This window comes from Sus scrofa, chromosome 10, assembly GCF_054392235.1.
Source record: "Sus scrofa isolate SSC_HxYL_T2T_F1_AM1 chromosome 10, Sscrofa_HxYL_maternal_Yorkshire_Landrace_v2.0, whole genome shotgun sequence".
In the NCBI taxonomy this organism is placed as follows: domain Eukaryota; kingdom Metazoa; phylum Chordata; class Mammalia; order Artiodactyla; family Suidae; genus Sus; species Sus scrofa.
The window spans coordinates 58,480,419-58,503,465 of NC_139392.1; the positions used below are offsets into that span (position 1 = coordinate 58,480,419).

At 40.7% G+C, this 23,047-nt stretch overlaps 2 protein-coding genes and 1 non-coding gene across 12 annotated transcripts in view; 1 reads left to right on the plus strand and 2 right to left on the minus strand.

Moving 5' to 3' along the window:
* The window catches only part of RASEF (RAS and EF-hand domain containing), an 85,753-nt gene that overhangs the window by 39,444 nt on the left and 23,262 nt on the right, over positions 1–23,047 (plus strand). The window contains exons 4-10 of one of the 2 annotated variants that reach the window (XR_014817771.1): positions 1,122–1,217; positions 4,872–4,949; positions 8,229–8,344; positions 11,198–11,266; positions 12,813–12,897; positions 14,999–16,299; positions 16,595–18,468. Coding sequence is in view for 1 of the 2 variants with exons in the window: in XM_021064670.2 (XP_020920329.2) it covers positions 1,122–1,217; positions 4,872–4,949; positions 8,229–8,344; positions 11,198–11,266; positions 12,813–12,897; positions 14,999–15,084 (530 nt within the window). In the remaining variant the exon portion in view is untranslated. Of the gene's footprint in view, positions 1–1,121; positions 1,218–4,871; positions 4,950–8,228; positions 8,345–11,197; positions 11,267–12,812; positions 12,898–14,998; positions 16,300–16,594; positions 18,469–23,047 lie in introns of those variants that run through there. The other variant, XM_021064670.2, reaches the window with a different exon arrangement.
* The window catches only part of LOC146399449 (uncharacterized), a 149,214-nt gene that overhangs the window by 15,938 nt on the left and 110,229 nt on the right, over positions 1–23,047 (minus strand). For 5 of the 9 annotated variants that reach the window (XM_084979922.1, XM_084979924.1, XM_084979911.1 and 2 more), the window contains one exon: positions 8,115–8,224. The gene's annotated coding sequence lies outside the window, so the exon portion shown is untranslated. Of the gene's footprint in view, positions 1–169; positions 2,012–8,070; positions 8,225–23,047 lie in introns of those variants that run through there. The other 4 variants (XM_084979913.1, XM_084979915.1, XM_084979930.1 and 1 more) reach the window with 3 other exon arrangements.
* LOC146399450 (U6 spliceosomal RNA) lies at positions 3,982–4,091 on the minus strand. The gene has a single exon (XR_014818482.1). It is a non-coding gene; the product is annotated as a U6 spliceosomal RNA (small nuclear RNA).

A 23,047-nucleotide genomic window follows, 5' to 3' on the forward strand; every position in this document is an offset into this window, starting at 1 on the left:
CAACTTTGTTCTTTTTCAAAGTTGTCTTGGATCGTTTAGGTCCTCAATTTCTATGCAATCAGCTTGTCAGTTTCCAAACAAACAAAACCTGCTGGGGATTTGACCGGACTTCATCGTAATATTGATTGGGAGGAATTGTATCTTAATAATAATGAAAGATCGACAAACCTGACATAGTCTCCATTTATTTAGGTCTTATTACACTCAATTCCACTGGCTGTAAACATAAAACTTTATTTGAATACAGAATACAGGATATAAAATTCCATAATAGATTAAGAGAAAAGGGAAACTAAAAGATATCTGGGGTTATGAGACCTGTAACCCCTGACCTCCTGGGGTGCCCTTTTGCCATTCTCTGCAGCAGGGATGACCCATATGAGAAGTATGAGCCATGGAGCAGTGGTGTGTTTTGAGTTTAGAGAATGTGGAAGTTCTTGGAAAAACAGTAAACCCATCAAGCTTTCCTGAGTCCTGATGACATGACAGGACTCAGGCGAGCAGTGGAGCCTTTGGCTGTGCCCTAGCTTTAAACTAAGTGCAGCAATGATTAATTAGCTAGTTAATCATGTGCTACAGAATTGGGTAGCAGTCTCAGCCATGTTACCCCAGGTGCTGTGTGTATGTAGGTTGTGGAATTCCGCAGTTCTTTCACACTTGTAGGTTTCCATTCCAGAAGTGCTGGGCATATGAAGTTTGGTTCCTTCCATTACACCTTCCCACCATCTCTGTGTAGGAGACCTGGGACCAGCCTTAGTTCAACACAAAATGTTTCTTTTTTTTTATTACTCAAATGAATTTATCACATCTGTAGTTGTATAATGATCATAACAATCCAGTTTCACAGGATTTCCATCCCATAATCCAAGCACATCCCCCCCCCCAAAGTGTCTGCTCCAGAGACCATAAGTTTTTCAATGTCTGTGAGTCAGCATCTGTTCTGCAAAGAAGTTCAGTCTGTCCTTTTTTCAGATTCCACATGTCAGTGAAAACATTTAATGTTGGTGTCTCATTGTATGGCTGACTTCACTTAGCATGATAGTTTCTAGGTCAACACAAAATGTTTCTCAGCTATAAGACTTTGAAGAACTTGTTTACATCCACGTTTCTTTTTCTTTCAGGAAAAACGCAAAGCTGAGGAAGCCCTCATTGACCTCAGGCGTCAGTATGAAACAGAGGTGGGAGATCTACAGGTGACGATAAAGAAACTCAAAAAGGTAGGTATGAGAACTAAACTTTGAGGGATAGCTTCCGTATCTATGTGTGTCTAAATTTTTAGCAGCTAAAAACATGGGGGATGATATGGAAGCAGCAGATGGATCAGATTTCAGAATCAAATTGAACTCCTTGGCAGGAATTTCTTTTTCGGTTTCTAAGAGCAGCGTGTTTTGTGCAGAGATCTAATACATATTTCTGATCCCCTGAACAGTTGTCTATCAAACCTCAGTTTTCTTTCCTTGGTCTTTACCAACCAAGTGCCCTCAGGTGCCCGTGTCCAGTGCACTCATGACAGCAGGGACATTGACTTTCCCAGTCACACAGCCCTACACCCAGTTTACCGCATGGTATATGTGCTCAGTGAATATTTGTTAAATGAAACGAATATTTATTTGGCTTCTTATGGAAGGTTCCAGATCTAGAGGATCCCTAATCAGCAAGAAGTGGGAGAGAACCTGTTGAAGGGAAAGCTAAGATGTGACTGATGTTGGTTGTTGCTCTCTTTGGCTTCTAATAATTTAGGATCCAGTTCACTCAGTGGTGGGTGGGTAGATGTTTAACAGGCTCCGGCAATGGGAGGAAGGGGAGGAGGGATTTGCAGCAATTGCAGGTTTCCGTGGTATAAGTACTCCCACGTTCCCAATTTCAAGCTACCAAGTGGACATCCCTGAATTCAGAGTCTGGGAAAAGATGCTTGAAATCAGTAGGCTCTCAGCTGCTGGTACACATTGCCTCTGGCACAGGACTGGATTCACTTTCTGCATGTGGATCATCTCCATAACTATGGAAATACCTTAGCCAAAATGAAAATCAGTAGTTAAAAAATAATCATCCCGGGGGTTCCCACTGTGGCTCAGCAGGTTAAGAACCCAACATAGTATCCATGAAGATACAAGTTTGATCCTTGGCCTTGCTCAGTGGGTTAAGGATCTGGCGTACTATGAGCTGCGGTGTAGGTCGCAGATGCGGTTCGGATCCTTTGTTGCTGTGGTTATGGCATGGGCTGGAAGCTGCATCTCTGATTCAACCCCTAGCCTGGAAACTTCCATATGCCACAGGTGCAGCCCTAAAAAGAGAAAAAAAAAATCATCATCATCATCATCCCGGAGGTTGGCATTGTGGCCTCAGACACATCACTTTTCTTCTCTAGTTGTCCATGTGATAACTTTTAATGCTCCTTCCAGTGTTTATACCAAATGAGATTAAGTGACAGTTAACTGCATTTTGTGGGTTATTGCAGTTTAAGCCTCTGGAATTATTAAATACTCCCTAGAATCCTTCTTGGAAAAGTATTATCAATGTCACCCTTATATCTGATTTCCAGAAGTCGTTAGACCTATACTGTGCTCAATGACAGAATTTGAATGGACCAGTCCTTTGCTTTATGCTAGAGTCACAGATTCTCCTAGACACTGTCCTTACTTGTTTCCATGTCTTCCCAAAACTTTAGACTAAGAAAATGTTTACAAGAGGAGACACAGAGTTTCTTGCCCTGATTCAGCATATGCTAAAGATCAAACAGGCACTGAATAGTGAGAGTCAGGAGTGACAAGACCTGAGTCCTTATCAAGTGTGCCAGTTACTTCCTGTAACACCTAGGACCACTGACTTCATCATTCTGATCACTGGCTTCTCATCTGTAAAATGGAATTAATAATAAACTGTCCTAACAATAATAGCTAACATTTTATTTGTTATTTACTAAGCTCTTCTTCATCATTTAAAAAATTGAATTCTCAACTTTCTCTGAGGAAAGAGCAAATTCCCACCTTTACAGATACAAACACTGAGTTCTAGGTTTAATAACTTGTTCAGAGTTGCTCAGCTGATAAGCAATGGCGTGCCTTTCTGTCTGTACACAGTAGGTGCCTTCTCACTTATACCCGACTTCATGCCTGCCTGATAGGGCTGTTCTGCAAGAGAGTAAGTGACAATTTATGTGAGAGTATGTTAAAGGCTGTAAGAACTACACAGACGTTTACAAATCTAGAGTTCCCATTGTAGCTCGGCGGGTTACAAACCCAGCTCGTATGCATGAGGTTGCGGGTTCAATCCCTAACCTTGCTCAGTGGGTTAAGGATCTGGCATTGCCATGAGCTGTGGTGTAGGTCACAGACACAGCTCAGAGCCCATGTTGCTGTGGCTGTGGCATAGGCCTATAGCTGCAGGCCGATTCAACCCCTAGCCTGGGAACCTCCATATGCCGCAAGTGCAGCCCTAAAAAAAAAAACAAAAAAGTTTACAAATTTATTGTAATTGTCCATTACCTCATGCCATTGGTTCTGAGAAACTCATTTCTTCCCACAATTTTTCTCTGAAGTTGGCATGATCTTAAAATCAGTGGCTAAAACTTGGCTTCAGTCAGCCATGTGAAAACCTTCCATTGGTACCATCCGGCAACAAAATCTAAATACTTAGATTTTGACTTAGACTTGATAAAATATAACATTTTCATTTTGGTCAATGCATGCATATTACATTTATGGACGCCCATAAATGCCCACATTTCCAGGGGATTTATGCTCTGTGTAGGAAAGACATTTTTGTTGTCTATGTTAAGGATGCTTCTGAGCCAGTTTAGTCTGGTAATACTAAGTAGTCAATCAGTAAGCAAAGGTCACAATGTGTATTTTTATAATTTTGCATGTGTATGCCTCTAACTTCATATCATAGTTCAATTTGATTTTTGTATTGATTTTTTTATTCAAGTATAGTTGATTTACAGTGTTGTACCAGTTTCTGCTGTACAGCGAAGTGACCCAGAAAAATATGGAACACTTCATGAATTTGCGTGTGATCCTTGCACAGGGGCCATGCTAATAATCTTCTCTGTATGGCTGAAATTGTAATATATGTGCTGCTGAAGTGAGCATTAAATTTCATTGATTTAAATTATTAAATAAGCATTTTTTGAAATCACCATGAAGAAAAAATAGTTGATTTTGACACTACTTCTACTCTTAAAAACCTTGGACTCTAGTAATACATGTAAATATTCATAAGTAATTATGATACAGAATAGAAAGTGTTAAATGAAGATAAAGTTGAGGAGAATATAAAGGTCCAGACTAATAGGCGACATACCTAAAAAGGGGAATATTGGGTTGCTTGATAGTTGGTTTCCAAAAAAAGGCTTTTCAGTTGCTTCAAAGAAAATTCATGAAATAATGAAACCTCTTTTTCAATTGTTTAAATTATTTAACACAGTTTTTTGTTTGTTGTTTTTTTTTTGTCTTTTTGCCTTTTCTAGGGCCGCTCCTACGGCGTATGGAGGTTCCTAGGCTAGGGGTCAAATCGGAGCTGTAGCCACCGGCCTAGGCCAGAACCACAGCAATGAGGGATCCGAGCCCAGTCTGTGACCTACACCACAGCCACGGCAATGCTGGATCCCTAACCCACTGAGCAAGGCCAGGGATCCAACCCGCAACCTCATGGATCCTAGTTGGATTCGTTAACCACTGCACCATGACGGGAACTCCATTTAACACAGATTTTTAAATCCTTATGGATTATATGTAGTTTAATGATTTATAAGGTCATATAATGTTAAAATTTTGAGGTTTCTAGACTTCCCATATTAAATGCAAATATATTCCTAAACTTAACCAAATTAATCCAAAATGAGTTTGAACAACTTTTATTTGCTCTTTCAGCTAGAAGAACAATCGAAACACATCAGTCAAAAAGAAGATGTGGCTGCATTAAAAAAAAAAATTTATGACTTATCCATGGTAAGAATGACCTTTTCACAGTATTTCCTGTTAGACACCTGTTTCCTAAATAAAATCATGCTATGATTTGTGTTCCAGGAGTAAAAGCTTAAAGAGAAATGAATACTCTAGTTAGAGAAAGTCTTTGAAATACCTCTGTCTAAAGGTACTATATTTATGCAAGCTTTTTCCCTCAGTGATACCTATTGTGAATGCTTTTATTTATTTTTTATTCAAAGCAATGTAGCATGGCCTTTAAATGTTAAACAGTTAACCCTACATTCTTATAACATCAACTCTGATCTGTTTTCCTGGCTTTGTAAGATGAGGTGTTATTGCCCTGCCCTTCCTCCGACTTTCCTCTTTCTGTCCCTTTTCCATCTTCTGCTGACCGTATCTTTAGTATTTCTGTTGAAAGAACTGGTTAACATCTACATCTGTTATATTTTGATTTTCATTATTTCATTTTGAAGTTGACTCTAAAAGGTAAAATCCAGTTAGTTCCCGTTGTGGCACAGCCAGTTACAAACCTGACTCATATCCATACGGATGCAGGCTAGACCCCTGGCCTTGCTCAGTGGGTTAAGAATCCAGTGTTGCCGTGAGCTATGGTGTAAGTCACAGACTCGGCTTGGATCCCGCATTGCTGTGCCTGTGGCATAGGCCAGCAGCTGTAGCTCCGATGCGAACCCTAGCCTGGGAACCTCCATCTGCTGTGGGTGTGGCCCTAAGAAGCAAAACAAAAAAAAGTTAAAAATCTAGTAATGAAGATTTCCTTTATTATGACTCTAAGTGTTCTCCCTGTCGGGCCAAAAAAAAAAAAATGAGCTAGAATGAGCAAGAATTGCATTTCTCTCCAGTCGTTATCTCTGTGTCATTTGAAAGAGAAGATGCCCACCGTTGTGGTCAGCTGAATCCCCTTTTTGCACTACCAGTTCCAGGTTTTGCTGCCCCTCAGTCGATTTTGTGTTTGGATCGTGACTTTCCTAGAGAGCTGCTTATTTCTCTTGGATTCTTTGGTGGAGTCGTTGGTTTCTTGGAAAAGTAAACTCTGCCATCTTCCTGGTATCCCTGATACCTTGCAACTTCTTGTTTATTCTTTCCAGTGCATGGAATTCTTTTTTTTCCTCCTTGAAAATATTAATTGTGGAATCTAGGAAATTTCAGTTCTTACTGATTGCTTTTTAAACTTGCTACCCAGATGTCACCTTGGAATTTCAGCTCCTTTTTAGGTAGCTGACACAGGATTCCTTTGCAGGTAGACAAATAGATCTGTTTCCTTCAAGGGCTCTCTCCTGAAAGACAGGCTTCCCAGAGCTGTGTGTGAAGCTGGATATCAGACATGGGATCCTAAACACCAGAGGAAGTCCAATTTTTCAATTTTTCCTTTTAGGGATTGTGCTTTTGGTGTCATGTTACAAACCCTGCCTAATCTCACAAGATTTTCTTTTAAAGGTTTGATAGTTTTACTTTTAGATCCACAGTCCATTATGAATTGGTTTTTTTTTAAGGTGTGAGGTTTAGATCGAAGCTTGTGATTTTTGCATATGGATGTCCAAGTGTCCCAAACCATTTACAAAGAAGAACACCTTTTCTTCATTGAACTGCTTATCTATCTTTGTCAACAGTTGGCCGTATTTGTGTGGGTCTATTCCTGTACTCTATTCTGTTCCAATGATTCATGTTTTATCCCTTTGCTAATTATACTGTTTTGATAACCATAGGCTTTGTAATATATAACTTAAAATTAGATAATAAAAAAAGAGAACCCCTAGCTTTCCTTTTACAAATTGTTTATTTGGGGAATCAGTTATTTTTACAAAGTCTTGTTGCCTTTGGAATCAGCTCTGGTTTATCTGATCCTCTTTCCTAGGGTAAGAGCGGGTACGGGCTTGAGAGCCAGCATGCCTCCATATGCAATTTTAATCTCTCTTTTCAGCCCTGCTCCTCATTGTCTGGGGTTCTGCCTGACCAGTTGTCTCTTCTTTGTTCTACATCAGAACCTTCAGCACACATCTTCAGGACTACCTGTCCCCTCCCCTCTCTCCTTTGTCAGCACACTGCCATCTAGTTTTCTTTTCCAGAAATGTATTTAAATCGCCTGACTACTGGTGGGCCCCTCTTCCGTTTTTTTTTGTGTGTTTTTTTTGTTTTGTTTTGTTTTGTTTTGTTTTTTTGTCTTTTTAGCTATTTCTTGGGCCGCTCCCACGGCATATGGAGGTTCCCAGGCTAGGGGTCTAATCAGAGCTGTAGCCACCAGCCTAGCCAGAGCCACAGCAACGCAGGATCCGAGCCGTGTCTGCAACCTACACCACAGCTCACGGCAACGCCGGATCATTAACCCACTGAACAAGGGCAGGGATCGAACCCGCAACCTCATGGTTCCTAGTCAGATTCATTAACCACTGCGCCACGACGGGAACTCCTCTTCCGTTCTTTTAACTTTTGCTGATTTATTTCCTTTGGTATTTTATGTTAATAGGATCACAAAAGGGAAAGAAAACAAATTCATGTGCCCAATATACCATATGGAACTGGAAGCCGCCAATGATTCTTTTTTATTCTTTCTTTTTTTGTTTTTAAGAAAAATACAGAGATTTCCTAACCACACCACTGGCATTCTTTTAAGTGTAAAATTTTAAAATGTTAGATGAGATGTTTCCATTGTGGCTCAGCGGAAACAAACCTGACTATTATCCATGAGGATGTGGGTTTGATCCCTGGCCTCACTCAGTGGGTTCAAGACCCAGTGTTGCTATGAATTGTGGTGTAGGTCGCAGACACAGCTCGGATCTGGCGTTGCTGTGGCTGCAGGTAGGCCTGCAGCTGCAGGTCCAATTCAATCCCTAGCCTGGGAGCTTCCATATGCCTTAGGTGTGGCACTAAAAAAAAAAAAAAAAAAAAAAAAAAAAAAAAAAAAAAAGTTAGGTGATACAATCTATTGTGAAAAGTAGCCATTCTGGTAACAGGTGCAGTTATTTCCACAGACTGTCTGCTCACAGCTCTCTTTAAGTGAAATGGGCATGTAAATGTTTGGGCTCCATTAGTTTGCCAATAACCTGTTAAAGTGCATCATGATCAGCTCTTGACTATTATAGTTTCACCAAATGTCAAGTATTAAAAAAAAGAAGAACCTCGAGGATTTAAGTTTTGACAATTTAATACTTTATTAAAATCTCAAATTACCTTGAATCGATCATGAGTCCTTTGACGCCAAGATTTGAAGACCCGTGAAGGGGCGAGAGTGATGCGTGGAAGAAACTCCGAGTCTAATGACCTGTGCTATTCCTTTTTTTCTAGGAAAATCAGAAAGTTAAGAAAGATCTTTTAGAAGCACAGACAAACATAGCCTTTCTTCAGAGTGAGTTAGATTCTTTGAAAAGTGATTATGCTGATCAGAGTCTGAATTCCGAAAGGTATGAAATTTCCCATTTTACTTTTGAGTGTGAGTGGAATGTTTATTTAGGTCACCATCCATGTAAATGAAGTTCAGCCATGTAATAATAAAGGCTTTATTTGTTAACTTTACTAAAATGTTCTTTGCTTTCTAAAGATTTTACTTTTTAGTGTCAGATGTCCTAGTGAGTCTTTGTTAATTTTTTAAAACAAGCTAATTAATTACTTATTGGTTGCTCAGGACAGTGCAGGGCTTAGTAATGTTTGAATTCACTAGGAGCAGTCAGATACACCTGAAGTGTCAAGAGACAGTGCTAATCGAAGTGATTTGAAGGTAGATATTCTAGCCCTACAACATAAAAAAATAGGAAATGAGACGTCTTAGGCAGGTCATTTATTTTGCTAGGTTTTAGGTTCGCAGTATGCTGTTAATAACATGAGACCTAAGGCACACACATGTACACCCAGAGGCATGTAATTATATGTAAGGAAGATATGCATGGTTTTGTTTTTTGTTTGGTTTTTTTTGTTTCTTTAGGGCCATACCTGCAGCATATGGAGGTTCCCAGGCTAGGCATCAAATTGGAGCTGTGCTGCCAGCCTATGCCACAGCCACAGCAACACCAGATCCAAGCCACATCTGCAACCTGTACCACAGCTCGTGGCAATGCCAGGCCCTTAACCCACTGAGCAGGGCCAGGAATTGAACCCGCATCCTCATGGACACTAGTCATGTTCATTTCCACTGAGCCACAGTGGAAATTCCCACATGGACATTTATATAGGCACTTGTAAATATAAAAGGCATCTATAAACATTCATATATGTGTGTATCCCCTAGTACATGTACACTTGACAAAAATACCTTGTGTAGCATTTTGCAAACTTTAATCAGAATTAACGCCCTGTCATAGAAAGCAGTAAAACCTTTATTAAGCACTTCCTGCATACAGGCCCCTGAGCTAGCTCAGGAGTTCTGAGTGTTGGAGTATATTAAAAAAGAAAAGATTTTCTACTGTACAGCAACACTGCAAACCAGCTATAATGGAAAAAGTAAAAATCATTGTAAAATAAAAAAAAATTTAAAAACAAACAAAAAACAAAAAAGAAAAGATGTGCTCTCTGCTCTTTGAGAACTTGACATTTAGTTGGGAAAAATAAAAAGCTAAAGGGTTATGGGGTTAAACAACATAAAACTCCAATAATGTCAGAAACAATACGACCAGCAGTGTCGCACGTTGGGTACATGGTGAATAGTGTCCTTTTACTTTAGCAGAGGTGAAGGCTTTTTTAAAGAAGGGACGGTTGAGGTGAGCTTGTGAAGAGGGAGAGTTTGTGTTGGGGAGCAGAGGAAACAGCGGCAAGCAGCACAGGGCGCATTGACAGCTGCCTGGCACTCTTCCGTACTTTGCCAGCGTTCACTCATTCATGGTTTCCTATGAGAGAGGGGCTTTCCTTATCCCCATTCCTCAGATGGAAAAACAGTCTCCAAGACGCTCCAGGTGAGGCAAAACCCAAAAGAGGGGCAAGAACATGGGGAAAGATAAAACTGGTTTGGGGAACAGTGCTCAGACCAGTGGATGGAAAAGATATTTTCAATGGAAAGGCAAAAGTAAAAATAATAATAGTAGTATATTTAAAAGCTAAAATTTAAGGCTGTAAAGTAAGGGCCCAGAATTTTTGACTAAGGATCCTTGAGGACGCAGGTTTGATCCCCGGCCTTGCTCTGTGTGTTAAGAATCCAGCATTGCTGTGGCTGTGGTGTAGGCCGGCAGCTGTAGCTCCAGTTCAGCTGCTAGCCTGGGAACTTCCATATGCCACAGGTACGGCTCTAAAAAGACAAAAAAAAAAAAAAGTTATTTTGGCTTAGGAACTTAAATTGGGAAACTTTTAGCCTTATCAAGAGAATGAATGGACAGGTTATTATGGACAAAATTTGACAGTCTGAGGGTTTTTGGAAGCTAGCGATGGGTTTTGTCCACTGAGATGGGATAGGGGCTGGAAGTAAGTGGCTAATGTTCTGAGTGGACATTTTAAGGAGGAGGCCAGGACTTCTTCATAATAAAGCAGCAGAAGAATCGCTAAGCATGTTTAGAGTGAACAGAGAAAGCCTGGGTATGGATTCCTCAGTGGCTGAGGGTGAGGTGGAGGGAGGGCGAGCAGGAATTGGAGCATAGAGATGAGAAGGAATCACAGGAAAAGAGAAGACAACTGGAGATGGGGTTTATAAGGCTTAGAATGAGCAGAGATGTATCAGAGGTGAGAGAGTTGGAGTTCCCGTCGTGGCGCAGTGGAAACGAATCCAAGTAGGAACCATGAGGTTTCAGGTTCGATCCCTGGCCTCGCTCAGTGGGTTAAGGATCCGGCATTGCCACGAGCTGTGGTGTAGGCTGGCAACTACAGCTCCAATTCGACCTTTAGCCTGGGAACCTCCATATGCCAAAGGGGGAGCCCTACAAAGCAAAAAATAAAAAAGAGGTGAGAGAGTGGACTGGGTTGAAGGGACTGGTAATGTGAGTGCCCAGGGAGCAGGGACTTTGCAGAAGGCAAGGGGTTCAGTCCCAGAGAGGAACCAAGCCAGGTCAGCAGGCTGGGGTGGAGGGGCTGGTGGGCTGGGAGGGATGAGGTAGAGCAGGGCCTTGCAAGAGGAGGCAGGGGTGTGGGTGTGTGCTTGTGAGTCACTGGAAGAGAGGAGGCTGCTGATGGCCCAGAGGAACCGAGCAGAGCACAGAGGGATAGAAAACCAGGGTCAATGACTTGGGGCTCTGGAAAAGGTAGAGAGGGGTCTGGGAGGAGAGGTTTGGGGGAGAGGTGTAGGTAAGGCAGACCTAAACACCTAATCATCATTCAAACATAAAATATACTTTTTACAGGGATCTGGAAATAATCCGAGAGTACACAGAGGATCGAAATAGTCTTGAGAGGCAAATTGAAATACTCCAGTAAGTTTTCACATCATCTGCTCATCATATTTTACAATTAACTTATGTTTAGTTAGTAAAACACATGCCGCATATAAGACACGTTGCTGTATTCCAAAGGCTTGTTCCTTCTCAACATGGTGCGTTTCAGCACAGCAGCTTAGCTTTCCGATGCTTCTGACTCCGCATAAACGATTCAAATCCAGGGACTAGAGTATTTGTCCTTGCAATTCAGGTGAAATGCCCAGTGCATCTTTCTAGTATCTTTATTATACCATAAGGCATATTGGCTCTGACCTCATCAGCCTGCTCTGCAGCTCAGCCGAGAGGTTTTTAGCATCTCTGGTGGCGTGTGTCAGGTTACTAGGCATACAGGATCCTTCTTTCGCAACTTATTGTATCTGGTTAGCAAGTGTATTTTTCCTTTTTTTAACCTGTTCTGTCAACTTTGCAACTAAGTTGCAGGAATTCCACCCTCTGAGGGCCTTTCCCACAAAACCTTCCCCCCTCCTCCACTGCCCCCTTTCTCTTTTTTACCCAGACTATTATTTTCTTCTAATTTCCCCAAATGATGTCAGGTCAGGCTTAACAATTTTTTTCATCATTCTGAGTGCTTATTAAGTCTCATCTGTGGCAGTGATAGGGTGGACATATTACAGGAGTCCTGATAATTCATTTATTCATTCATTCTGCAGGTTTTCACTCAGCCAGGAGCTGAGGATAGAGTGGCAAGTAGGGAAAAAAGCCTCTCTCCTTTTGGGCCTAGTCTACTAGGCAAAGAAGATGGAACCTATTAATACTTACAGAAATACATATAAGATGCTAAAGAAGAGAGGGGGGTGCAGGGGAGACACATGTCTCCTAAGGGCATCCACTTAACCAGGAAGGTTCAGGGAGTGTTCCCGGAGGAAGCAACAGTTGAGCTGAGCTCTGAGGGCTGAATAAGCCTGAAGCAGGGAAGGAGGAGCCAGTCTCTAAGGCAGAGACCTCATTTGATAGAAGAGGTTGCTGAGGCTCTGACAGCTTAAATGGCTTCTGTAAGGCATGGAAAAAGTTAGTGGCTGAGTTGGGGTTTGAACCCTGAGTCCACATCAGAGCCTTTAACTGGTACACAACAGTGCCTGGTGGTACAACACCAGACCACAAGTGGGATGCAGGAATAGCCAGCAGAAAGCAGCGTGAGGTACACAGCATGTTCAACGCCTGGCTGGGGTGTGTGCTGTGGATGGAGAGCAGGTGGGGCCCGCTGGCTTCAGGCCTTTGGGGCACAGAGACCTGCACCAGACCTATCCAAGCCACAGCACCCTCTGATGGAGAAGTGGGTTCCGTGGGATAGCTGATTCACTCCTAAAACGCCTTGAGACCTTGAAAGAGAGGTGATACATTGTTCAGTTGCACTTCTAGTAATGAATTAGGATAGCAGTTTATGAGGGTTGCGGGGAAGTGGTAGAAAGTTGCAAGAGGTGGTAGCTCCACTTTCTGAACCTCACAACCTGAAAAGACAGTGGTGACATTCACCCCCACTAATGCTTTCCGTATCTATTTATTTCATTTGTTTGTTCTATAGAACAGCTAACAGGAAACTGCATGACAGTAATGACGGCCTAAGGAGTGCCCTTGAAAACAGCTACAGCAAGTTCAACAGATCCTTGGTATGCAACAGAACTTTTTTAGTGTTTTTCTTCTTGTTATTTTTAAAATTTTATTGAAGTGTAGGTGAAGCAACAATTTTTCGTTCTTTCTCGTGATGGTATATTTTGTTTAAGATCGTGTATTTTCCTAGAAGAGAACTTATAATAATGGGAAACAATTTCATATAATAAAAGGAGGCACCATTTTCCCAAATTAAAAAATATGGGAGTTCCCGTTGTGGCTTAGGGGGTTAAGAACCTGACTGGTATCCATGAGGAGGCGGGTTCAACCCCTGGCCTCATGGAGTGGATTAAGCATCTGGCATTGCCACAAGCTGTGGTGTGGATACCTAGTTGGCATAGATACCTAGTTGCCGTGGCTGTGGTGTAGGCTGACAGCTGCAGCTCCTATTTGACCCCTAGCCTGGGAACTTCCAGGGGTGGCCCTAACAAGAAAAAAAAAAGGAAGAAAGAAAAGGAAAAATAGGCGACTCATCTGCATAAATAAATATCTAGATGTTAGCCAGCTTTTTGCTAAGTGTTCCAGAAAACCAGAGAAAGATGTATAAGATGTGACCTGGGTCCTGGAAGAGTTCATAGTGTAGTAGGCGGTTAAAATGTGCACGGACAGCAATAGCAGAAGAAAAACTGGGAAGTCTCTTGGAGGCACAATTGAAATATTACCCAGTGGAGGGTAGAGAGAAGGATGCTTCTGGCTGAGGAGTTTAGCTAGACCCGTTGGGTATTCTCTGTCTTAGTGAACTCATCAGAGCGGAGGCTTTGGGCTTCAAATGTTCCTACAGAAACCAGCTAAGGCCCATTTGGAATTTTGAGGACCTTCCCAGACTCTGTGTGCTGGAAAACCTCTTCTCCCTGTTTTGAAGGGTCAGTTTCAAGCTTGGGGTTCCAGTGCCGCAGGTTTGGGTATGGATGAGTCTGTCACCAAGCCAAATTATACTTCAAGAAGAGATAAATCCAAAGTCGATATTGCCAGGTGCTAGCAAAAGTGGGGAACAAGGACGTCTTTTAATGGCTTATGTGGTAGGATTTGAACTTAAGACACAAGAGATTGGGGGATGATTGCAGTTTTTCCCTTGATTTCTTTTTTTTTTCCCATTCTATTTATTTTATTTGTATTTATTTGTTAAGATCCACATATTATTTATTTCCTTATTTTTCGTCTTTTGTCTTTTTAGGGCCACACCCAAGGCACATGGAGATTCCCAGGTTAGGAGTCAAATTGGAGTTGTAGCTGCCAGCCTACCCCACAGCCACAGCAATGCAGATCCAAGCTGCGTCTGCGACCTACACCACAGCTCGTGGCAATGCCAGATCCTTAATCCTGAACCCGCATCCTCATGGATGCTAGTTGGGTTTGTTAACCACTGAGCCACAATGGGAATTCCACTTTATTTTTAAATTGAAGTATAGTTGATTTAGAGTATTTCAGGTATACAGCTAAATGATTCAGTTCATACACACACACACACACACACACACACACACACACACACACATATTCTTTTTTAGATTCTTTCCCATTATAGGTTATTACACGATACTCGATAGAGCTCCCTGTGCTCTACAGTAAGCCCTTGTTGTTTATTTTATATATGGTAGTGTGTATCTTTTTTTTTTATTTTATTGAGGTATAGTTGATTTACAAGGTTGTGGTAATTTCTGCTGTGCAAAAAAGTGATTCAGTTATACGTGTACACACACCCATTCTCTTTTCCCTTGATTTCTGTGCTTACATTTTTCTCAGGTAGGATGAGAAACTTTTAATTACATTAATAAACTATCATGCTGAGTGTTATTTTGGGGGGCACATCTGTGACATATGGAGGTTCCCAGGCTAGGGGTTGAATCCGAGCTACAGCTGCCGGCCTACACCACAGCCACAGCAACGCAGCATCCGAGCTGCATCTGTGACCTACACCACAGCTCACTGCAATGCCAGATCCCCAACCCACTGAGCAAGGCCAGGGATCACACCTGCATCCTCATGGATACTAGTCAGGTTCATTTCTGCTACACCACAATGGCAACTCCCAGTTTTTTTTAATGTATATAAAGTGTTCACATGGAATAACAAATTACTTATGTTTTTTATCTATTACAGCGTATAAATAACATATCACCAGGGAATACAATTTCTAGAAGCAGCCCCAAATTTAATGGTCATTCTCAACCTCTGGGCTATGACAGGTATGTGAACCCTTACTTGGTTTTTGTTTGAATTCTGGATACAAGTTTAAAGAAAAGTAAATTTCCTTATAGGTGAATTTTAAAAATAGAATATATTTGGGGCACTAATGTCTTTCTTAATGATTTTTATTTTTTCCATTATAGTTGATTTACAGTGTTGTCAATTTCTCCTGTACAGCAAAGCGACCCAGTCACACATACATATATACGTTCTTTTTCTTAACATTATCCTCCATCACAAGTGACTAGATATAGTTCTCTATGCTATATAACAGGATTTCATTGCTTATCCACTCCAAATGCAATAGTTTGCATCTAGTAACCCCAGATTCCCAGTCCATCCCACTCCCTCCCCGTTCGGCAATCACAAGTCTGTTCTCCAAGTCCACGAGCTTCTTTTCTGTGGAAAGGTTCATTTGTGCCATATATTAGACTCCACATATAAGTGATATAATATGGTATTTGTCTTTATCTTTCTGACTTACTTCACTTAGTATGAGAGTCTCTAGTTCCAGCCACGTTGCTGCAAATGGTGTTATTTTGTTCTTTTTATGGCTGAGTAGTATCCCATTGTGTATATATAACACATCTTCTTAATCCATTCATCTATTGATGGACATTTAGGTTGTTTCCATGTCTTAGCTATAGAGCTACAGTGAACATAAGGGTGCATGTATCTTTTTCAAGGAAACTTTTGTCTGGATATATGCCCAAGAGTGGGATTGTTGGGTCATATGGTAGTTCTGTATTCAGTTTTCTGAGGTACCTCCACGCTGTTTTCCATAGTAGTTGTACCAATTTACATTCCCACCAATAGTGTAGGAGGGTACCCTTTTTTCCATACCCTCTCCAGCATTTTTTATTTGCAGACTTATTAATCATGGCCATGCTGCCCGGTGGATGGTGCTACCTCTTGGTAGTTTTGATTTTAATTCTCTAATAATTAGTGATGCTGAGCATTTTTTCATGTGCCTGTTGGCCATCTGTCTATCTTCTTTGGAGAAATTTTTATTCAGCTATTTTTCGCATTTTTCAATTGGGTTGGTTTTTTTGCTGTTGAGTTGTATAAGTTGTATATTTTAGAGATTAAGCCCTTGTCAGTTGCATTGTTTGAAACTATTTTCTCCTATTCCATAAATTGTCTTAGGGAGCACTAATTTCTATTTCTACTATCTCACTATAAATGTCCATATCATAAAACATGTAAAGATTAAAGTAAGGAGTTCCCGTCGTGGCGCAGTGGTTAACGAATCCGACTAGGAACCATGAGGTTGCGGGTTCGGTCCCTGCCCTTGCTCAGTGGGTTAACGATCCGGCGTTGCCGTGAGCTGTGGTGTAGGTCGCAGACACGGCTCGGATCCTGCGTTGCTGTGGCTCTGGCGTAGACCGGTGGCTACAGCTCCGATTCGACCCCTAGCCTGGGAACCTCCATATGCTGCAGGAGTGGCCCAAGAAATAGCAACAACAACAACAACAACAAAAAAGACAAAAAAAAAAAAAAAGATTAAAGTAAAAATGTTTCAGAGAGGGCAAAGTGATTTCTTCAAGATGGTATCCTGCCTTGGCACAGTGGATTAGGAATCTGACTTCAGTGGCTTGGGTCATGATGGAGGTGCAGGTTTGATCCTTGGCCTGGCACAGTGGGTTAAAGAATCCAGCATTGCTACAATGCTGCAGCTCAGATTCAGTCCCTGGGCCAGGAACTTCCATGTGCTAAGGGTACAGCCATAAAGAGAAAAATAGTTAAGATGTTATCATGACTTAGATACCTTATGTCACTCCTAATTATGTCTTACTTCTTAGAATTGGATTCGGTAGAGGTGTTTCAGGGAATCGGTGGAACTACTGTATGTGATGTTGTATGTGCAACATATGGTGAGACTGTTGGCATGATCTGTAAATGCTTAATAGCTCAGTATAATATTACACAAGCTATGTTCGAGGAAGAGAAAACTTTCAAAACAAATAGAAATATGGCTAGTAGATGTTTATGAGCTACTGTATTAAGTCACAAAAGCTTACCAGAAGTGAAATTTTGCTCTATTTTTAATCAAATGAAATTAGGCCCTCTTATAACTTGAGCTCTAGCAATAAAACGTGGAAGATTACATGCGTGTATGGACACACATCCAGTGTTGCTACTTAAAAGGCTAATTTTGGAATATGTGGAAGATTGATTGTAGAACTCAGTGCGTAAACTGCAGGTCTCTGGCTCGCTACTTCTTTTTTTTTTTTTTTTAGGGTGACATCTGCGGCATATGGAGGTTCCCAGGCTAGGGGTTGAACTGGAGCTGCAGCTGCTGACCTACCATAGCCACAGCAACACCAGATCCGAGCCACATCTGCAACCTGTGCCATAGCTTGCAACAGTGCCAGATCCTTAACCTGCTGAGCGTGGCCAGGGATCACTGGATACTAAACAGGTTCTTAACCTGCCGAGGGACAGCGGGAACTCCTGGCTCTCCAATTCTGATGCCATTTTCCAATTTATGTTCTCTCATTTTTCATTTGAGGACTTTGGGTCTAAAGAATAATGTACTTAATATCCTGGAGTGGCAAAATGGTCAGATATCCTTTGAGAAAGATCACTTGCCAAAGCTTATTGGTGATCATTTTTAAGAAAATTCTGTCCAGGTATCAGAGGTTTTTATTATTCACCTCTTTATGACATAAAACAAAAATTTTAATGGTTTATAAATTTACAGGCAACTGGCTACTCTGTTATTGAGAAATAGATACTACTTTTTAAAGTATGTGAGTGTGATGCCATTTTTCTGGACTGGTATTTAAGATCAATTCTAAGCAAATGGGGGAAATATAGATAGCTGAAATTACTTCAGGAATTTCACTGTAATTTTTTTTTAAGGAGTGGAGACCAAGAATAAGGCTAGTAGTACTGGACAAAAAACTGCTTGACAGGAGGACTAAGGAACAGAATTATCATATCCCAGTGCCTCAGCATGACAGGAATATAGCACTTGTATGCTCATCACCTTGAACAGTCACTAGAGGGCCACCATGGTCCAGACTGATGTTCCTTTTGGGGGGTCATGAGCTTGATATAAGAAGTTAATCTTTTTTTGATGCTAATGTAAAAACTTAATAGTCATCAAATCACAAGACAAAATAATAGAAGAAGAAAGGGAAAAAAGACCTACAAAAAAAAACTGAAAACAGTTAACAAAATGACAGTTGTGGTGTTCCTGTTGTGGCTCAGCAGGTTAAGAACCCGACATAGTGTCTGTAAGGATGCAGGTTTGATGTCTTACTTAGCAGATTAAGGATCAGGCGTCTCCCCAAGCTGAGATGTAGTTCACAGACACAGCTCAGATCTGGCATTGTTGTGGCTCTGGTGAAGGTTGGCAGCTGCAGCTCAGATTCAGCACCTAGCCTGGGAACTTCCATATGCCACAGGTGCGGCCATAAAAAAAAGAGAGAGAGAGACCCTGTGCTGCCTACAAGAGATGCACTTCAGAACTAGAGACACCTAGACTGAAAGTGAGTGAAAGGAAAAAGGTATTTCACCAATGGAGATCAAAAGAAAGCTGCATTGGCAATATTTGTATCAGACAAAATAAATTTTAAAATAAAGAATGTTACAAGAGACAAAAAAAGGACACTAGATAATGATCAAGGGATTGATCCAAGAAGAAACTCTAACAGTTGTAAATATATGTGTGCCTAACAAGTATATATGCACCTAAATGCCTAAGGCAAATATTAATGGACGTGAAAGGAGAAATCAATAGTAACATAATAATAGTAGAGGACTTTTAACACCCCACTTACATCAGTGGACAGATCATTCAGACAGGAAATCAATAAGTAAATACTGGCCTTAATGACACATTAGACCACATGGACTTGATATTTATAGAGCATTCCACCCCAAGGCACCACAATACACATTCTTTTCAGGTGCACATGGAACATTCTCTAGACTATATCACATGCTAGGCCACAAAACAAGCCTCATTAAATTTTAGAAGATTGAAATCATATCAAGCATCTTTTCCAACTATAGTGCTATGAGACTAGAAAACAACTACAAGAAAAAAAATTTTTTTAAACCACAGATACATGGAGGCTAAATAATATGCTGCTAAACAACCAATGCAGCACTGAGGAAATCAATGAAGAAATTTTAAGAATACCTGGAAACAAATGAAAACAAAAACACAGCAATCCTATAGCAAAAACTATAGGACATGCTGTAAAGCAGAAATTGGCACAACAGTGTAAATCAACTGTACTTTAATTAAAAAATTATTTTTAAAAAAAAATCTATGGGGAGTTCCTGTTGTGGCTCAGTAGGTTAAGAACTTGACTAGTATCTATAAAGATTTGGGTTCAATCCCTGGCCTTGCTCAGTGGGTTAAGGATCCATTTTTACCCCAAGCTGCAGCATAAGTCTCAGACACAGCTGGGATCTGGCATTGCCATAGCTGTGGTGTAGGGCAGCAGCTGTGGCTCTGATTTGACCCCTAGCCTAGGAATTTCCATATGCCATAGGTGCAGCCCTAAAATTTTTAAAAATCTATGGGATGACGCAAAAGCAGCTCTACAAAGGAAGTTTATAGTGATACAGGCCTATCTTGGGAAACAAGAAAAATCTCAAACAACCTAACCTCATACCTAAAGGAACTAGAAAAAGAACTAACAAAATCCGAAGTTATTGGAAGGAAAGAAATCACAAAGATTAGAGCAGAAATAAATGAAATAGAGACTTAAAAAAAAATAGCAAAGATCAATGAAACTAAGAGCTGGTTTGTTTTTTGTTTTTTTTTTGGGGGGGGTTGACTTCTCACCTTTTCTAGGGCTGCACCTGTGGCATATGGAGGTTCCCAGGCTAGAGGTCTAATCAGAGCTGTAGCCTCTGGCCTACGCCAGAGCCACAGCAATGTGGGATCCGAGCCGCATCTGCAGCCTACACCACAGCTCACAGCAACACCAGATCTTTAACCCACTGAGCAAGGCCAGGGATCAAACCCACAACCTCAGTTCCTAGTCAGATTCGTTAACCACTGAGCCACAACAGGAACTCCAAGAGCTGGTTTTTTGAAAAGATAAACAAAATTGATAATAAACCTATAGCTAGACACCTCAGGAAAAAAAGAGAGAGGGCCCAAATCAATAATAATCAATAAAAGGGAGAAGTTGCAACTGATATGACAGAATTACAAAGTATCATAAGAGACTACTATGAACAACTATATGCTAATAAATGGACAACCTAGAAGAAATGGACAAATTCCTAGAAGTGTACAATCTCCCAAGACTGAATCAGGAAGAAATAGAGAGTATAAACAGATACCAATAATGAAATTAAATCAGGAATTAAAAAAAAAAAAAAACTAACAAAAATCCAGGACCAGATGGCTTCACAGGTGAATTTTACCAAACGTTTAGAGACGAGTTAACATCTATCCTTCTCAAACTATTCTAAAAAATTGCAGAGGAAGGAATGCTTCTAAACTCATTCTTCAAGGCCAGTATCACCCTGATATCATAACTGGACAAAGATACCACAAAAAAAGAAAATTACAGGCTAGTATGACTGATGAGTACAGATGCAAAAATCCTCAACAAAATATATTATTATCAAACCAAATTAAATCAATGCATTAAAAGAATCAAACATCATGATCAAGTAGGATTTATTCCAAGGATGCAGGAATGGTCCAGTATCCACAAATCAGTAAATGTGATACATCACATTAACAAGCTAAATAAAAAACATGATCATCTCAATAGATTCAGAAGAAGCTTTTGACAAAATTTAACAATCACTTAGGATAAAAACTCCACAAAGCATCTCAGTGGTTAGTGAACCTGACTAGCATCCATGAGGATGCGGTTTCAATCCCTGGCCTCACTCAGTGGGTTAAGGATCTGGTGTTGCCGCGAGCTGTGGTGCAGGTTGCAGACGCGGCTCAGATCCCGAGTTGCTGTGGCTCTGGCATAGGCCGGTGGCTACAGCTCTGATTGGACTCTTAGCCTGGGAACCTCCATATGTCCCAGGTGCAGTCCTAAAAAAAAAAAACAACTCCACAAAGAGGGTATAATGGGAATACACCTGAACAAATGTAATAAGGGCTGTATGTGATAAGCCCACAACTAACATAATACTCAATGGTGAAAAGCTGAAAGCATTTCCTCTCAGATCAGGCACAAGATAAGGATAACCACTCTTGCTGATTTAATTCAACATAGTATTGGAAGTGGTAGCCATAGCAATCAACAAGAAAAAGAAAAAATCCAAATTGGAAAGGGAAAACTGTCACTCTTTGCAGATGACATGATACTATACATTAAAAATCCTCATGATGCCACCAAAAACTGCTAGAGCTCATCAATGAATTCAGTAAAGTTATAAGATATAAAATTAATATACAGAAATCTGTTGCATTTCTATCTACTAACCATGAACTATCAGAAAGAGAATTAAGGAAAAATCCCATTTATTATTGTATCAAAAAGAATAAAATACCTAGGAATAACTCTAAGGAGGTAAAGGACCTATGCTCAGAAAACTATAAGACCTTATAGTTGATGAAAAAAAATTGAAGATGACACACACAGATGGAAAGATAAACCATTTTCTTAGATTGGAAGACTTAATAGTATTAAAATGACAGAATTCCCTGGTAGCTCAGTGGGTTAAGGGTCTAGCATTCTCACTGCTATGGCTTGGGTTCAATCCCTGGCTTGGGAACTTCTGCATGCTGTGGGCACAGCCAAAATACACACACACACACACACACACACACACACACACACACACACACGGTCATTTATATGTATAAATGACCATACTACCAAGGCAATTTATAGGTTCAATGCAATCTGTATCAAAATACCATTGTCATTTTTCACAGAACTAGAACAAAAAAATTTTTTAATTTGTATGGAAACACGAAAGACCCCAAACAGCCAAAACAATCTTGAGAAAGAAGAACAGATCTGGAGGAATCATACTCACTGACTTCAGACTAGATTACAAAGCTACAGTCATCAAAAAAAATATGGTACTCACATAAAAACAGACACATAGATCAATGTAACAGAAAAGAGAACCCAGAAATAAACCCACATACTTATGGTCAATTAATCTACAACAAAAAAGAGTTCCTGTTGTGGCGCAGCGGAAATGAATCTGACTAGGAACCATGAGGTTGCAGGTTCGACCCCTGGCATCACTCAGTGGGTTAAGGATCCTGCATTGCGGTGAGCTGTGGTGTAGGTCACAGACACGGCTCAGATCCCGCATTGTTGTGGCTGTGGCCTAGGCCAGCAGCAACAGCGATTCCTAGCCTGGGAACCTCCATATGCCACAGGTGCGGCCCTTAAAAGGCCTTTTTAGCGCCGCACCTGTGACATATGGAAGTTCCAGGCTAGGGGTCAAATTGGAGCTGTAGTCGCTGGCCTATACCAGCCAGCAATGCGGGATCTGAGCCTCCTCTGCAACCTACACCACAGATCATGGCAACGCCAGATCCTTAACCCCCTGAGCAAGCCCAGGGATCGAACCAGTATCCTCTTTGATACTTGTTGGGTTCATTAACCACTGAGCCATGATGGGAACACCCTCATTAGATTTTAATGTGTATATTTGTTTTAGCTTTATTTTCTTCTGAGAATTCTAACAAAAATATAACTTGTTTGATTTTTTATATTTAATTGTAATAGAAATATTCTTTGGGCAGATAAGAGTAGTTTACTTTTAAAAGGGTATGTATATAAATTAGTTTTGAGAAAGTCTGATCTATACCTACATTTTAAATAGATTCTGTGTATTCACAGTGGTCATTTTTCAATCCAGGAGGTTTTTTTCCTCCATTTCTTATCAGAAATTTGAAATAGGAGTTCCCATCTTGGTGCAGTGGAAGTGAATCCGACGAGGAACCATGAGGTTGTGGGTTCGATCCCTGGCCTCTTTTAGTGGGTTAAGGATCTGGCATTG